General features: G+C 40.7%; 1 protein-coding gene across 2 annotated transcripts; it reads right to left on the bottom strand.

Moving 5' to 3' along the window:
• Window positions 1-364: 364 nt before the first annotated feature.
• zranb2 (zinc finger, RAN-binding domain containing 2) lies at window positions 365-17,323 on the bottom strand. 2 transcript variants are annotated; one of them, XM_038999752.1, is made up of 10 exons: window positions 17,213-17,323; window positions 7,412-7,464; window positions 7,000-7,108; window positions 6,801-6,883; window positions 6,615-6,691; window positions 6,325-6,477; window positions 5,798-5,958; window positions 3,625-3,705; window positions 1,731-1,880; window positions 365-1,513 (listed from the first exon to the last, which is right to left on the bottom strand). In XM_038999752.1, exons 1-10 carry the CDS (start codon window positions 17,278-17,280, stop codon window positions 1,456-1,458), a joined length of 993 nt encoding a protein of 330 aa, XP_038855680.1. In that variant the 5' UTR covers window positions 17,281-17,323; the 3' UTR covers window positions 365-1,455. The 2 variants fall into 2 exon arrangements, with proteins under 2 accessions (XP_038855680.1, XP_038855679.1); XM_038999751.1 differs by having other exon boundaries at window positions 365-1,880.
• Window positions 17,324-18,660: the final 1,337 nt, after the last annotated feature.

Raw genomic sequence — 18,660 nt, 5'->3', positions numbered from 1 at the left:
TACAGTTGGGGTTCAAAACCGGGACATCTCAGACTTTTGAAGTCATCCAACTCGGAAACTCGGGCATCTTTCTAGAGCGTTGCCTTTCCGACCTGAAGATCACTGACGTCGTGATTTGAACTATTTTTTACGAGTTCCCGGTTGTCTTAAGCTCCAATAATTTGCATACTTTCCCCACGAGGATGCATCGGCATGGATCACATAGCACGCTCAGTGTCACCTGTGGTAGGTGATTATTGCGCCAACCAGAGATACATTTCCCACCGTATTACGTTTACACAGGCATAGATCGGGCACACTGTCAATTAAAAATGGTCTCCTGACATTAACACCTCGTGAGTTTTGCATTTAAAAATAGCACAGCAATGATTGACAGGATTTTATTCATGCTGCTTACATTTCAGTTTATTTTTAGAGATCGAGATCTTAACATTCTATTGATACTGTCATTTTGAAGAGAAAAAATATATGTTTTTAAATGAATCCTTACTGCACAGTAATCATGAACTGTTTGAGTATACAACAGAGCAGAGAAACAAAGCAAAAAGATTTTAGCTTTCACAATAGAAAAAGTAATTTCATGAAAACCTGTTATGAGTTTCACATACACACTTACCAAAGTTGAGTAGTGATTTTATAGGCCCTAAACATAAATTACTGTAAGATATACTTAGTTTTACCTCAACTGTCATTGGTGGCCTAACAACTGTCAGCGCCAAATCATTTAGGGTTATTTCCTAAGCCTAAAACACCATTGGAATACCTTGCACTTATTTAAAACAAGAAATATCAGAAAGTAAAGAAAAATACTTACCTTCACTTTACCTCAAAACATAGAAAAGACTTAACAGTACATCAAATTAGTTTAGCAAGCTTATTGGTGAACACAATAGATATTTCAAGATGATGGTTTTACAGACCGGAGTTGGTCATTTTTGCCTCACTTATACAATTTCACACACAAGAATGTTCCTGAATCACTGGAAATCAGGGGTTAAGACCAACATCTGTAAAACATCCTTGGTAAAAAAATGAAAGTTCATTCTATGCTATTTTCATTTCTCAAAACCTAACAATGACTGGATTAAAATGTATCCTGCCATGATATTGTGCAGTTTGGATTAAAATTGGATGTTGCCTCTTCACAATATTATTCTGTTTCTCAACAACAAAAAAGGACCAGACACCATAAGCCTATTGAACACCTAAAGTTACACACTTGATACAGACAGGGAGCTTAGTGAGCTCTAAAAAGGCAGCATGTAATGAATGGTAAAAAGAGACATGTCACCATTTTCTTTTTTAAGGAAAATATTTGTTGTGTACTGCAAAGCTCTGGTAAAATGAACAGCATAATGAACGGATCTGTCCTGTTTCTTTTCTTTTTTCTCTCTTTTTAAACATCATTCACTGGCATTAAGATTCATTTTTCCCATTTTACGGGCTGCTTTAAACTTATTTCTGTTTTGAACTTGAGCCAGAATGGGAAGATCCAGAGGACTGGCCACGGCGCCTGAAACGAAACAAAATACCAGAGAGGTGAGTAGGGTGGACAGGCATGACCCTCTAAGGCTTAAATTCAGCACATGCACCTGATATTACAGCATTAAGATAAGGTACTGTAACTGTAGTAAGTCACATCAAAATCTTGACTCGCGTAGTGAAAGGGGTAGTAGATGGCAAGGCTAATATTCAGTACACCATTTGCGGTATTCCACAGAAACCCAAACCTTTCGGACGATCGTGATCTAGAGCGCCTTTTTTTCCTCTCTCCAGATGAGGACCTGGAGCGACTACGCTTCTTTTCCCTCTCTGGCGAGGAGGAGGGCGAGCGAGTCCTCTTCCTGGGAGAAGAGGCCTTTCCAGACCTGGAGCTGGATCTTTTGTAGAGATAAATCAAGCAATCAGTGAGGCAAAAACAATAATGAACCAGGTACAGTGCATATGGAAAGTATTCAGACCCCTTAACTTTATCCACATTTTGTTACGTTACATCCTTATTCTAAAATTGATTAAATAAATTATCAATCTATACTCAATAACCCACAACAACAAAGCGAACAGTTTTTTTTTATGTTTGCAAATTTATAAAACAGAAATATCCTTATTTACATAAGTATTCAGACTCTTTGCTATGAGACTAAATTGAGCTCAGGTGCATCCTGTTTCCATTGATCATCCTTGAGACGTTTCTACAACTTGACTGGAGTCCACCTGTGGTAAATTCAATTGATTGGACATGATTTGGAAAAGGCACACACACCTGTCTGTATAAGGTCCCAGAGTTGACAGTGCATGTCAAAGCAAAAACCAAACCATGATGTCGAAGAAATTGTCCGTAGAGTTCCGAGACAGGATTGTGTCGAGGCACAGATCTGGGGAAGGGTACAAAAAAGAAATCTGCCGCATTGAAGGGCCCCAAGAACACAGTGGCCTCCATCATTCTTAAAACGGAATAAGTTTTGAACCACCAAGACGGTGAAGCATGGTGGTGGCAGCAGAGACTGGGAGACTAGTCAGGATGGAGGGAAATATGAACAAAGCAAAGTAGAGCTCCCGAGTGGCACAGCGGTCTAAGGCACTGCATCTCAGTGCTAGAGGCGTCACTTCAGACACAGCCTGGATTCAAACCAGGGTAACACAACCGACCGTGATTCCCATAGGGCGGCGCACAATTGGCCAGTGTAGGCCGTCATTGTAAATAAGAATTTGTTCTTAACTGACTTGCCTAGTTAAAGGTTAAATGTGTATAATTGAAAAATAAATACAAATAAAGACATCCTTGATGAAAACCTGCTCCAGAGCAATCAGGATGTGTTGGAAGGTTAACCTTCCAACAGGACAACAAGCCTAAGCACACAGCCAAGACAACGCAGGAATGGCTTCGGGACAAGTCTCAATGTCCTTGAATGGTCCAGCCAGAACCCGGACTTGAAGCCGAACTAACATCTCTGGAGAGACCTGAAAATAGCTGTGCATCGACACTCCCCATCCACCCTGACAGAGCTTGAGAGGATCAGCAGAGAAGAATGGGAGAACCTCCCCAAATACAGGTGTGCCAAGCGTCATACCCAAGAAGACTCTAGGCTGTAATCGCTGCCAAAAGGTGCTTCAACAAAGTACTTAGTAAAGGGTCTGTATACTTATGTAAATGTGATATTTCAGTTTATTTTTTGTACATTTTCTAACAACCTTTGCTGTGTCATTATGGGGTATTGAGTGTAGATTGAGGAAAAAACTATTTAATCCATTTTAGAATAAGGCTGTAGCATAACAAACTGTGGAAAAAGTTAAGGGGTCTGAATACTTTCCGAATTCACAGCAAGTGAAACAAAGCGGACACAGCCTTAAAATGGATATGAAAAAGACCAACGGACATAGAAATAGTTGATTTAACATGACAATAAATTAAGAAACAGGGACAAACTTGTCATTATGTTGTGACACTTTCCATAATTAAATTGGGGACATCCAAGGAAGGAACCGTATATGGAGAAACTGCAGGATTTGAGGTCATCAATGCACAGCCTCTTCTACACTTTAAATAGGGCAATATGGTTTCTGGAACATTCTGCCCAGTCACATACACTCTCTCCTAAGGGGAGTGCATGTCACCTCATTCACCTGGAGTTGGACCTGCGAGACCGGCCTCGCTCTTGGGAACTGGAGCGAGATCTGGAACTGGATGAGCTTCTAGATTGGGATCTGAAAAACAGAAAACAAGAAATGTAACAATATTTTCTAACGAGTGAAAAACAAGGGGCATGCACATGGATGAAAACAAACAAGTTACATCTATCATACATTGTGTAACAGTCCGTCAATGGCAAAAGAGATCAATGTTGCACACCTTAATGTGAACATAAACCAATGATCACTGGCTACTTTGGACCAATGTGACAAATCAACTTAAAAACATCTAAAACTGACAATACAAGGGATTCAACTTTTTTTTTTTAAAGTATCTGATTCAAGCTATTAAACTGGCAAGCATTAACCATGAAAAGATGCACACTTGTGAATATGCCCAGTCCCCCCCCCCCCCCCCTGCATTTTGATCTCATACGCCATCTTACATTGTTGTGTCCACTCTTAAGTCAAGGCAGTAACCTTCACTTTGTAACCAATTGACAGCAATACAGAAATCAATAACATATCTGAAAACATTAGTTGAAACAAATGACAAAAAACAGATACTTAATAAAAAATATAAACGCAACATGTAGTGTTGGTCCCATGTTTCATGAGCTGAAAAATATTCCAGAAATGTTCCAAACACACAAAAAGTTTAAAATTTTCTTACACTTATTTTTTTAACATCCCTGTTAGTGAACATTTCTCCTTTGTCAAGATAGTCCATCCACCTGACAGGTGTGGCATATCAAGACTGAATAAAACAGCATGATCTTACACAGGTGCACCTTGTGCTGGGGACATTAAAAGGTCACTAAAATGTGCAGTTGTGTCACAACATGCCACAGAAGTTGAGGGAGCGTGCAATTGGCATGCTGACCGCAGGAATTTCCACCAGAGCTATTGCCAAATAATTTGTTAATTTCTCTACCATTTTAGAGAATTTGGCAGTACGTTCAACCGGCCTCAACCGCAGACCACGTATAACCAGGCCAGCCCAGGACCTCCACTTCCGGCTTCACCTGCGGGATTGTCTGAGACAAGTCAGCCGACGGCTGAAGAAAGAGTTTGCATAACGAAGAATTTCTGCACAAACTGTCAGAAACCAACTCAGAGAAGTTCATCTTGTCATCCTCACCAGGGTCTTGACCCGACTGCAGTTCGGTGCCGTAACCAACTTCAGTGGGCAAATGCTCATTCGATGGCTATGCATTTGAGAAGTGTATTCTTCTCGGATGAATCCCAGTTTCAACTGTACCGGGCAGATGGCAAACAGTGTGTATGGCGTGGTGTAGGTTGAGCAGTTTGCTGATTTCAACGTCGTTAACAGAATGCCCCATGGTGGCGGTGGGGTCATGTATGGGCAGACATAAGATATGGACAACAAACAATTGCATTTTATCAATGGCAATTTGAATGCACAGAGATACCGTGACGAGATCATGAAGCCCATTGTCGTGCCATTCATCCGCCGCCATCACCCCATGTTTCAGCATGATAACACACAGTCCCATGACGCAAGGATCTGTATACAATTCCTGGAAACATACCAGTTCTTCCATGGCCTGCATACTCACTAGACATGTGGCCCATTGAGCATGTTTGGCATGTTCTGGATCAACAGCGTGTTTCAGTTCCCACCAATATCCAGCAACTTCGCACAGCCATTGAAGAGAAGTGAGACAACATTCCACAGGCCACAATCAACAGCCTGATCAACTCTATGCGAAGGAGATGTATCGCGCTGCATGAGGCAAATGGTGGTCACACTAGATGCTGACTGGTTTTCTGATCAACGCCCAACCTATTCTTTAAAAAAAAAATTTTTTTAATTAAAGGTATCTGTATTCCCAGTCATGTGAAATCCATAGATTTGGAATAATGAATTTATTTAAATGGACATTTCCTTATATGAACTGTAACTCAGTGAAATCTTAGAAATTGTTGCGTTTAGATTTTTGTTCAGTGTACAAATAAACACAGGTACCCTTTTTCACATTACGATTAGGTGATAAACCCACACACATACTGAATCACTTAAGACAAAACAGGAGAAAAAAAGTAGCACAAAAGTACATAATTCATGAGGATCAATAGGTTATAAGGAATATTGAGCTGATACTGACATTTTGCCTGGAGTTACCCTTGACCTGTACCCTTTTACCTGGACCTGGACCGAGAGCTGGAGGAGCCCGAGGAGGATTGGGAAGACCCCGGGGTGCTATCCTTTATTGCGACTGGCTTGTCCTTCTCCCCCTCATCACCACTGGCATCCAGATCGTACTTTGACAAATCCGCATCATCATCGTCGTCGTCATCATCGTCCTGGGGAACCAGAAATTACGGTTTCAAAATATAGCGGTGTGGTGCTAATTAGGTACAAATTATATTTTTAACTTTAAGGTTATGGACACTTCCATCCCTGTTCGTAACTGAGGTCCTCTCTGAAAGTGACCAATAAAAAGCAATTTTCCCTTCAACGTTGCAAAATATTTTACTGTAATATGGCCTATTAACAACTCGTGTGGCGAGCTTTCTGATGCAATGTGGGTTCTCCACATTGTGCTACATACCCTATATTGGACAAGAACGTTAAGCTATGGAAAAGAGCCATATTGTCCCCAAACCTGTTCCGTTAATGCGGAGCACAGGTTGCATTTTATTTCCCAATCTCAGGGACCTTGTCCTCACATCTAGTTTGTATTTTGAAAGGTCTCCTTCCTCTTCGTCGTCATCCTCCTCCTCCTCCTCTTCTGGTTTTACTGGTTCCGCCTTCTTTTCACTCTCCTTCGAGGAAGACCTGCTACCAGGTTTCCCACGGTACTTTTTTTTTTTTCTCCCAAACTGGCAGATATTGAAATCCAAAAGTATTAGTGTAAATGGAATGGCAACATACATTGTTGTCTAAAATATACCAAATCATAAACCAGTATGACTTGACAGTTATAAGCCCATAGTGTGGTTTCTTAAAAGAGATTCACCTCGTCGTATTCTCCATCAGATTCCTCTCGGTCAATGTACTCCACATTCTCCCTCTCATTGAACCCTCCACCATATCCTGATAACAGGAAAGGGCAATGGAATTAAGAATTAACTAGGAATATCCAATGAGGCAATGCATTTCAAAACACAACAAAAAACGTCTAGGGCAGTGTTGTGTTATGTACCTGTTCTCTCCTCGAGCTTGGCATATTTAGGTGTGTTACACATGTTGCACTCAGACCTCCTGGCCCAGTTCACATTGCCGCAGCTATATATTAAAAAGGCATACCATAATGTGCTTATCAGACACAGTCAAAGCATAACCTGTGTCAAGATCCACCATGCACGAGTCAAAGTTTAATGAAGAGTTAGCTAGTCACTTACGTTTTACACTGCCAATCGTTTGCACTAAAGAGGCCCCGACTCTTCTCAGCCAGGGTCTTGCCAATCTCTGTCCCTCCTGCTTTCATCATCTTTGCCTCCGTTGTCTTTTCTGTTTTGGATAGATAGGGATTCACATTGGTGACAATCCTTTGACTCCGAAGTCAGTGAAACAAATCCTGGTCATGTTATTCCTTGATACCGCCTAACACATGAATTGTCAGTGGTTACTTTTCTGATGGACTTTCTTTACAGACTGACTGACATCAAGAGAACCAGAGTTTACAACTGTAAGTCTCATCAAACTGAATCTCTATTCCTCCAACCAAACGATTGTAAATAATCTTGACAAGTGTAAAGAGTCATGACAGGGTAGTAAGTGTAGTACTGGGTCATATAGAGACATATAACTTACCACTGCCACATCTATTACAGCTTGTTCTTCTTGCAAAGTTCACATTTCCACACCTAGAGGAAAATAACAATGTGTCAAAATGAGCATATGTCCAATCAAAAACAACTCTTCTGAACAATGGGTAAAATGTTCCTGCGTTTTTGGACACCCTACATAAAGCACAATCCAACAATTATTTTACTGTACAGAGACAGCTCATCATTAGGACAGTGAAGCCATTTATTTTTTCTTTTGGATCGATACTTCTGCATTTTGAAACACAGAATGTCAATCAAAAAACTCCTTGAGGCCATGGCCATAGTAATGCTGGGGTTTACTGGGTCTGAAGCCTGGGAGAAAGAAAAAAAAAGTTCAAAAGTTTGGGATCACTTATAAATGTCCTTGTTTTTGAAAGAAGCACATTTTTTTGTTCATTAAAATATAATCAAATTGATAAGAAAGTGTAGATATTGTTAATGACTATTGTAGCTGGAAACGGCAAATTGTTAATGGAACATCTACAAAGGCGTACAGAGGCCCATTATCAGCAACAATCACTCCTGTGTTCCAATGGCACGTTGTGTTAGCTAATCCAAGGCTTTCATTTGAAAAGGCTATTTGATCATACCAAACCCCTGCCTAGAAGCCAGCATCCCGGAGTCGCCTCTTCAGTGTTGACGTTGAGACTGGTGTTTTGCGGGTACTATTTAATGAAGATGCCAGTTGAGGACTTGTGAGGCATCCGTTTCTCAAACTAGACACCGGCGCTCCTCCCATTCTTTCTATTCTGGTTAGAGCCAGTTTGCGCTGTTCTGTGAAGGGATTAGTACACAGCGTTGTACGAGATCTTCAGTTTCTTGGCAATTTCTCGCATGGAATAGCCTTCATTTCTCAGAACAAGAATAGACTGACGAGTTTCAGAAGAAAGGTCTTCGTTTCTGGCAATTTTGAGCCTGTAATCAAACCCACAGACGCTGATGATCCAGATACTCAACTAATCTACAGAAGGCCAGTTTAATTGCTTCTTTAATTAGCTTTAGTTCAGCTGTGCTAACATAATTGCAAAATAATTTTCTAATGATCAATTAGCCTTTTAAAATGATAAACTTGGATTAGCTAACAACGTGCCATTAGAACACAGGAGTGATGGTTGCTGATAATGGGCCTCAGTACGCCTATGTAGATATTCCATTTTATTTAATTTTTTGAATCAGTAGTTTCCAGCTACAATAGTCATTTACAACATCTACACTGTATTTCTTATCAATTTGATGCTATTTTAATGGACCAAAAACAAGGACATTTCTAAGTGACCCCAAACTTTTGAACAGTAGTGTGCACACAAACACACCCCAGTACCAGTCAAATTTGGACACCTCATTCAAGGGGTTTTATTTTTACTACATTGTATAATAACAGTGAAGACATCAAGACTCTGAAATTACACATATGGAATCATGTAGTAAACCCCCACAAAAAAAGGGTTCAACAAATCTAGATAGTTGTTAAATTTGAGTCTTCAAAGTAGCCAACCTTTGCCTTGATAAAAGCATTGCACACTCTTGGAATTCTCAACCAGCTTCATGAGGTTGTCACCTGTAAGGTCAGTATAGGTGCATCAAAGCTGGGACCGAGAGACTGAAAAACAGCTTCAAGCTCAAGGCCATCAGAATTAAATAGACATCACTAGCACATTACAGGCTGATGCCCTATATACAGTTGAAGTCGGAAGTTTACATACACTGAGGTTGTAGTCATTAAAACTCATTTTTCAACCACTCCACAAATTTCTTGTTAACAAACTATAGTTTTGGCAAGTCGGTTAGGACATCTACTTTGTGCTCGACACAAGTACTTTTTCCAACAATTGTTTACAGACAGATTATTTCACTGTATCACAATTCCAGTGGGTCAGAAGTTAACATACACTATGTTGACTGTGCCTTTAAACAGCTTGGAAAATTCCAGAAAATTATGTCATGGCTTTAGAAGCTTCTGATAGGTTAATTGACATAATTTGATTCAATTGGAGGTGTACCTGTGGATGTATTTCAAGGCCTACCTTCAAACTCAGTGCCTCTTTGCTTGACATCATGGGAAAAGCAAAAGAAAATCAGCCAAGACTAAAGAAAAACATTTGTAGACCTCCACAAGTCTGGTTCATCCTTGGGAGCAATTTCCAAACGCCTGAAGTACCACGTTTATCTGTACAAACAATAGTATGCAAGTATAAACACCATGGGACCACGCAGCCGTGATACTGCTCAGGAAGGAGACGCGTTCTGTCTCCTAGAGATGAACGTTCTTTGGTGCGAAAAGTGCAAATCAATCCCAGAACACCAGCAAAGGACCTTGTGAAGATGCTGGAGGAAACAGATACAAAAGTATCTATATCCACACAGTAAAGGGCTTTGTGATGGCCACTCCAATACCTTGACTTTGTTGTCCTTAAGCCATTTTGCCTCAACTTTGGAAGTATGCTTGGGGTCATTGTCCATTTGGAAGACCCATTTGCGACCAAGCTTTAACTTCCTGACTGATGTCTTGAGATGTTGCTTCAATATATCCACATAATTTTCCTATTTCCTATATTTTCTATCAAGTCCTATATCGGCATAACCTGAAAGGCCGCTTAGCAAGGAAGAAGCCACTGCTCCAAAACCGCCATAAAAAAGCCAGACTACGGTTTGCAATTGCACATGGGGACAAATATTGTACTTTTTGGAGAAATGTTCTCTGATCTGATTAAAGAAAAATAGAACTGTTTGGCCATAATGACCATTGTTATGTTTGGTGGAGAAAGTGGGAGGCTTGCAAGCCAAAGAACACCATACCAACCGTGAAGCACAGGGGTGGCAGCATCATGTTGTGGGGGTGCTTTGTTGCAGGAGGGACTGGTGCACTTCACAAAATAGATGGCATCATGAGGGAGGAAAATTATGTGGATATATTGAAGCAACATTTGAAGACATCAGTCAGGAAGTTAAAGCTTGGTCGCAAATGGGTCTTCCAAATGGACAATGACCCCAAGCATACTTCCAAAGTTGAGGCAAAATGGCTTAAGGACAACAAAGTCAAGGTATTGGAGTGGCCATCACAAAGCCCTTACCTCAATCCTATAGAAGATTTGTGGGCAGAACTGAAAAAGTATGTGTGAGCAAGGAGGCCTACAAACCTGACTCAGTTACACCAGCTCTGTCAGGAGGAATGGGCCAAAATTCACCCAACTTATTGTGGGAAGCTACTAGAAACTTTTGACCCAAGTTAAACTATTTAAAGGAAATGCTACCAAATACTAATTGAGTGTATATAAACTTCTGACCCACTGAGAATGTGATGTCAGAATAATAGTAGAGAATTATTTATTTAATTTCACATTCTTAAAAGTGCTGATCCTAACTGACCTAAGACAGGGAATTTTTACTAGGATTAAATGTCAGAAATTTTGAAAAACTGAGTTAATGAAATTAGCTTCAACTGTACGAAGACTTGAAATCACTGGCCACTAATGATTACATATGTATATACTGTATCTTAGTCTACACGCTCTGTCTGAGATTGCTCATCAAAATATATATTAATTTAGATTGTGTATTGTTAGATATTACTGCACTGTTGGCTCTAGAAATACATGCATTTCGCTACACCCGCAATAACATCTGCTAAACACATGTATGTGACAAATACAATTTGATTTGAATTAACAGGTGTGCCTTGTTTAAAGTTAAATTTGTGGAATTTCTTTCCTTCTAAATGCATTTGAGCTAATTAGTTGTGCTGTGACAAGGTAGGGTTGGGTATACAGAAGATGGCCCTCTTTGGTGAAAGACCCAGTCAATATTATTGCAAGAACAGCTCAAATAAGCAAAGAGAAACGACAGTCTATCATTACTTTAAGACATGAAGGTCAGTCAATTCGGAAATTTTCAAGAACTTTAAAAAGTTTTAGCACAGTCGTAAAAACCATCCAGCGCTATGATGAAACTGTCTCTCATGAGGACCGCTATAGGAAAGACCTATAGTTAACTCTGCTGCAGAGGACAAGTTCCTTTTAGTTATCAGCTTCAGGAATTGCAGCCCAAATAAATTCTTCAGGGTTCAAGTAACAGACATCTCAACATCAACTGTTCAGAAGACTGCGTGAATCAGGTCTTCATGGTTGAATTGCTGTAAAGAAACCACTGCTGAAGGACACCAATAAAGACACCTTGATGACACCTTTGCACACTCTTGGCATTCTCTCAACCAGAATTCGCACAGCCGACCTCAACACCAATAAGAGACTTGCTTGGGCCAAGAAACACGAGCAATGGAAATCTGTCCTTTGGTCTGATGAGTCCAAATTTGAGATTTTTGGTTCCAACCTCTGTGTCTGTGATGCAGAGTAGGTGAACGGTTGATCTCTGCATGTGCGTTTCCCACCGTGAAGCATGGAGGAGGAAGTGTGATGATGCTTTGCTGGTGACACTGTCAGTGATTTATTTAGATTAAAAAGGTACACTTAACCAGCATGGCTACCACAGCATTCTGCAGAGATACACCATCCCATCAGCTTTGCGCTTAGTGGGACTATCATTTATCTTTCAACAGGACAATGACCGAAAATACACTTCCAGGCTGTGTAAGGGCTATTTGACCAATAAGCAGCGTGATGTTGTGTTGCATCACCTGACCTGGCCTCCACAATCACCTGACCTCAACCCAATTGAGACGAGTTGGACTGCAGAGCGGCGTAAAAGCAGGCAAAAAGTGCTCAGCATGTGGGAACTTCTTCAGGAGTGTTGGAAAAGCATTCCTCATGAAGTTGGTTGAGAGAATGCCAAGAGTGTGCAAAGGTGTCATCAAAGCAAAGGGTAGCTACTTTGAAGAATCTTAAATGTATTTTGATGTTTCACACTTTTTTGGTTACTACATGATTCCATGTGTTATTCCACAGTTGTGATGTCTTCACTATTATTCCACAAAGTAGAAAATAGTAAAATAAAAAAAGGAAAACCCTTGAATGAGTAGGTGTAAACTTGACTGGTACACAATGCATTCGGAAAGTATTCAGACCCCTTGAGTATTTTCTTTAATTTTGTTACATTACAGCCTTATTCTAAAATATATATTTTTTTAATGAAATAACTTCTTTACATGAGTATTCAGACTCTTTGCTATGAGACTCGAAATTGAGCTAGGTGCATCCTGTTTCCATTGAGCCTCCTTGAGATGTTTCTACAACTTGCCTGGAGTCCACCTGTGGTAAATTTAATTGATTGGACATGATTTGGAAAGGCACACACCTGTTTATATAAAAAGGTCCCACAGTTGACCGTGAATGTCTGAGCAAAAACCAAGCCACGAGGTTGAAGGAATTGTCCGTAAAGCTCCGAGACAGGATTGTGTCAAGGCACTGATCTGGGGAAGGGTACACAAAAAAATCTGCAGCATTGAAGGTCTCCAAAAACATATTGGCCTCCATCATTCTTAAATGGAAGAAGTTTTGAACCACCAAGACTCTTCCTAGAGCTGGCCGCCCGGCCAAACTGAGCAATCTGGGGAGGTCACTCTGACAGGACTCCAGAGTTCCTCTGTGGAGATGGGAGAACCTTCCAGAAGGACAACCATCTCTGCAGAAATCCACCAGTCAGGCCTTTATGGTAGAGTGGCAAGACGGAAGCCACTCCTCAGTAGAAGGCACATGACAGCCCGCCTGGAGTATGCAAAAAGGCACCTAAAGACTCTCAGACCATGAGAAACAAGATTCTCTGGTCTGATGAAACGAAGTTTGAATTCTTTGGCCTGAATGCCAAGAGTCAAGTCGAAGAAACCTGGCACCATCCCTACGGTGGAGCATGGTGGTGGTAGCATCATGCTGTGGGGAATTTTTTCAGCAGCAGGGACTGGGAGACAAGTCATGATCGAGGGAAAGATGAACAGAGCAAAGTACAGAGAGATCCTTGATCCTCAGGACCCTCGGAGAAGCTTCACCTTCTAACAGGACAATGACCCTAAGCACACAGCTAATACAACGCAAGAGTGGCTTCGGGACAAGTCTGAATGTCCTTGAGTGGCCCAGACTTGCCAGAGCCCAGACTTGAAGCCGACCTAACATCTCTGGAGAGACCTGAAAATAGCTGTGCAGCGACACTCCCCAACCACACTGACAGAGCTTGAGAGGATCAGCAGAGAAGAATGGGAGAAACTCCCCAAATACAGGTCTGCCAAGCTTACAGTGTCATACCCAAGAAGACTCGAGGCTGTAGTTGCTGCCAAAGGTGCTTCAACAAAGTACTGAGTAAAAGGGTCTGAATACTAATGTAAATATGATATTTCAGTTAATTTTATACAACTGCAAAAATGTGTCATTATGGGTTAGTGTGTAGATTGAGGGAAAAAAATCTATTGAATCCATTTTAGAATAAGGCAGTAACGTAACAAAATGTGACCGACCGCCTTGAGTCTTATGTAGCAAAATTTGAAAGTGTTATATTTTTTAAAACATTGGATGAAAGCAGACACACAGAGCTACAAAAGTGTATATACACACACTTTTGTAGCTTTGTGTGTGTGTGTGTTTATAGACCCTTTTACACACACAGTTGAGGAACAACAGGAAAGTAATTCTGCATTAAGTTTATAAACTTGTAACCTCACTTTTGAGAAAACTGCCTTTGAATGTTTTGGTAATACTATTGGAGACCCCTTTTGTCTACACTCATTCAGCATTGTTCACACCGTCTTAAGCTTTAGCCCCACCAATCTCTTTAAGGGTTGATCCAAACATTCTGTCAAGCACCCAAGCTAACGTTGGCTAGCTTGCTAGATACTTCCAGACACATGAAAACAGCTCACTGACCATTTTACTCACCCTAGCAGAGCTGGTTAGGCTATTTTTATGTTATCCAGAGCGTTGGTGACGGCAACTGTGCTGCAGGCAACAATTGACACTTTTTTGCCAACGTTTACTGACACTGGCCATATTCAATGGGTGTTGAGTGTTCGTAAATTATTAAAAAACCACGTTAGACAGGATTACCTACATATACTGACCAGCTCAAATATACAGAAGCGTGCCATATGGCAGACCAATCCGAACTCATCTCTCGGCATGTCCAACCCACCCATTATCTCAGACAATTATAGCTAGCGGGAAGGTTGCTGGCTTTTCTTTGGCTTAACCAACTATGCTCGTAATTTAACAATTGTATTCACAGATGGCATACACTTTTGTTATTATGGCACATGAAAGTTCACATGTTCTAGAAGGCATTTCTGCCAAAAAACACATTTTGGGTTCAAACTGCTCTCCTGTGAAGTAGTGACCCTCGACATAATCCTAGTTTCCTGAAAAGAGACAAATGTGAAGGGGTCTGAATACTTTCCGAATGCACTGTGTGATATATACACAAACATATTTGCATGTATATCTATAAATATCTATATACACACACATATATACATACATAGCAACCGCCAACCACAGGAGGATTCAGGAGCCTGCTCTCAAAGAGTGTAGACAGCCTGCTGCCGCTCTGCTAATCGTCAGATGGGGAGGAGATGAGGTAGGGGGCCCGCACGTGGGTAAGTGGGGGGCCCTGCCTTGATTGGATAACTGATTAATAAAAATAATCCATCGAATAATAAATAAATGTGACTGGTTATGTGTGAGTTGAGCCCAAGCCCTATGCCCAAAAAACAAAAACACTTATTTTTACACAGGAACTTAAACTTATTATCAAAAAGCAGGTTTTGGCAGAAATGCCTTCTCAAAAGTGAAATTTCATATGCCTTAATAACAAACTTGTATGCCATCTGTGAATACGAATACAATTGTTAAATTACGAGCCTAGTTGGTTTAGCCACAGAAAAAGACAGCAACGTTCCCACTAGCCATGATTGGCTGAGATAATGAGTGGGCTGGACATGCCGAGAGATGAGTTTGGATTGGTCTGCCATATAGCACGCCTCTATTTGAGCTGGTCAGTATGTCTAGGTAATCCTGTCTAATGCTGCATTTAAAAATAAAAAAAATTGCGTAGTAAAATTGCATAAGTGTTGCTCTCCACTTTCTCGAGGACCAAGTTTTGAAACCAGTGGAATTCGAGTATGATAGGTGTTTTCTCCATCTCCATCTCCGGATTACATCTTGAAACTAAGGGCAACCATGGAATCCGACAGGAGATGCGTCCATCCATGATGTATACGGGTAAGAGTCTACATGCAGATATTACACGTTTCTAACTGACAGAAAGTGGTTTCATTTCAAGTGTACAGTTAGCTGGCTGTCTCACTAGCTAACGTTACATGTATGATCTTATTATTCGTATCTCAGAGCCATTTGCTTGGCTAGTTATAGCCTAATGTTAGCTAGCTAACATTGAACCTGGTTGGTTAGCGACCTGCAGATTCATGCAGGGTAGTAACGTCATGAGTTGGGATTATGGTTCATTGTTTAACTAGCTAACAAAAGACTCCACTATGCATGTAACCATTTCGGGTGCGTTCATAAACTCAGTTTGGCCATCTACGCCTATTTCAGAGCACTCTCACCTGAGTGTGCCAGAACGCAGAATAACTGTGTAATTTACTTACACTCAACACCCGTTGAATATGTCAGGTGTCAGTAAATGTCGGCAAAAAAGCATAATTAAATTGTTGCCAGCAGCAGTTAGTCACCAACACTATGGATAACACGAAAACAGCCAAACGAGTTCTACTAGGGCGAGTAAAATGGTCAGTTTGTATGAGGGCTAAAGCTTAAGAGGTTTTGAATAATGCTGAATGGGTGTACACAATGAAGAGCTCTTCAGTAGGTACCCAAAAAATTCAAAGGCCATTTTTTCAGAAGTGAGGTTACAAGTTTATCAACTTTCAAAACAGAATTTTTTTCTCCCATTGTTACTCAAATGAAGTATGTGATATACAATTTTGTACCTCTGTCTCTCTGCTCCAATGTAAACACACAATTTCGAATTTTGCTACATAAGACCAATCAAGGCGGTCGGTCAAATGTTGGTACACGGATTTGTTAATAGAAAATTGTGTGTTGGGAAGAGTTAAGCCCCGGGGCCTATGAATTCTTATTTAAATACGAGTTGGTTAGTTAGCTAGCTTGCACCACTTGAATTAGTGATATTGAAAAGGTTATCGTACAGTGTGGCCCACTTAGTAGAGAATGTCCCTTGCAACGCCAAGGTTGTGGGTTCGATTCTCACGGGGAACCAGTATGAAAATGTATGCACTCACTACTGTAAGTCACTCTGGATAAAAGCGTCTGCTAAATGACTAAAGTATAACTGTAAATTGTGTCGAGAGGACAAATACATGACCAAAAATAGCGAGCCACCATCTAACGTTAAACCCCCACTTATCATTGGCACACTGGCTAAAATTAAACCAGTTTTGACATAACTAGCCAACACTAGGATGTGTGCTAGCAAGCCATCCATCTTTCATTGAACATCGGGGTTAGTTGCCCAACAAGCTGCACCACACATCAAGGGGAGTTAGGCTCGCAAACGATTTTATATGCACTGGCTGCACACGTAACGTTAGTTGGCTAACTAGTGAGTTATGGTTAACAATACAGCAAACGAGATACGTTAGCAAATATAATTGTTGCTAGCTATAACTACCGTTAGTAATTTTTGATATTTTTTAGTATCAAGGTAGCTAAAATAACTAAAATAGTATTGGGCCTTGTCCTTTGTAACGTTAGCTAGCTAATTCACGTTTCGCTAACATGTGGTGAAAGCTAGACACAGCAAGCCTAACATTTTATTTGAATGCTTCTCCAACAACATGTCTGTTCAAAATGTAGCTTGTTCGTTATCTTACTTCTTATCAGGGCAAATCCAGTCTCCGTCGCTCACGCGAAAACTCTTCCCAGGAATTTTTGTATCCATGGCTAATCGCTAGCTGGCCTCACGACGCCTGAAAGAAAGAACCTTCTTCTTCTTCTATGCTATCGTGGCGGTCCACAAACAAACCTTTAAAGTGCATGCCGCCACCTACTGTGTTGGAATGTTATATCAATCATGATCTGCCAAATTCTGTACTACCATTAAAATAAAATGCAAAACCAAATAAAGGCGTCAGCGCTACCATGTGCCTTTTAATACAGCGCTTTATGACAGTTGAAAGATCATGTCAATATCATGTAAACAAAACCGATTGACCATTTAGCAGGATGGATTTCTGGTGAGTTTTATTGCAGATGGCTTGCCGTTCATTTTATTATATATTTTGAAATGCGCGAGTAACAGTCTTGTGGCCGTGATTACCCGTTGTCTGAACATTATGACAACTTATTACTGTGATGGCGTTGGCTAGTTATGACGTTGTGTGTGGTACTGTAGATCTGGACATAATTGTGTCAAGTTCTGTACCTGATCACATCCATGATCATGATTAGTTTATAATTGCACAACAATATTCACCTGAATGACCCCTGATTTCCTAGTAACCACAGAACAATCATGAGCTGTTAGTCTGTTAGAATGGATGGCCGACCGACTGCCTGGTTGGTTATATGGGTAGCTGTTTACTCCCAGAGGGTTTGGAAGATGCTCCTTTTCAGTCTGAAGTGCATTTTGAAGTCATCAATCGAATAGGTACACTTTTTTTCGCCATAGTCTGGAATCCGTGTGTGTGTAAATTTCGGATTGGGTGTTAACATGTTAATATTCATGTCAATGTTGGCATTGTCATACTCTTTAAAAAAAACATGAGACTACTGTAGCAAGTTAGTTACTGTATCTGTCTAGAATAGCCTGCTATGTTAATAGTTAAGTAAGTTCCGTTATACTACTCTAGCTATTGCCATTCCAGCTGACAATCAGCTGATTGCACTTGCTAACGTTAGCTAGCTGGCTAGTTAGTTAGCTTGATGTTACTGTAGCTAAACAAGGTTAGTGACAGACGGTCACGCCAAATGCAAGTTGCAAGGCCAATGTGTTGATCTTACATTGTCTTCATCACTGTCGCTGTCAACCAGTCTAAAAAATAGATGAAACTACATTGTTTATTACCCAAAAGAGAGCAGTCACGCGTTGTGTTTTCAGCAATCTTTATTTGGGAACCTTTCATCGTTCGTAAATCCGTCCTTATCAAACTCTAGATGCTCGAACCAGAGCGCTCGCATTTCTGAGCAGAGCGTCCAGAGTGAATTTACGAAGGCGCCCAATATCATGCTGAAACACTCCACCCGTAGGATTGGATTGTTTAGCAACCACTTCAACAGTAACATCTGTTACCCCCAATATCTATTTTGCCATCTCCACAAT

The sequence above is a fragment of the Salvelinus namaycush genome, chromosome 8 (genome assembly GCF_016432855.1).
Source record: "Salvelinus namaycush isolate Seneca chromosome 8, SaNama_1.0, whole genome shotgun sequence".
Lineage (NCBI taxonomy): Eukaryota > Metazoa > Chordata > Actinopteri > Salmoniformes > Salmonidae > Salvelinus > Salvelinus namaycush.
Note: the sequence above shows the minus strand (reverse complement) of the source record. Positions and strands in the feature narration are given on the sequence as shown.

What these genes read in the sequence shown, in the direction of transcription:
- zranb2 (XM_038999751.1), bottom strand. Translation starts at nt 17,280, where the DNA reads ATGGATACAAAAATTCCTGGGAAGAGTTTTCGCGTGAGCGACGGAGAC. An exon ending in CTGTAATAGATGTGGCAGTG is followed by an intron (nt 7,109 to 7,411) that starts GTAAGTTATATG and finishes TATCCAAAACAG; the next exon opens with AAAAGACAACGGAGGCAAAG. An exon ending in TTTCAAAATACAAACTAGAT is followed by an intron (nt 5,959 to 6,324) that starts GTGAGGACAAGG and finishes CTGGTTCCCCAG; the next exon opens with GACGATGATGACGACGACGA.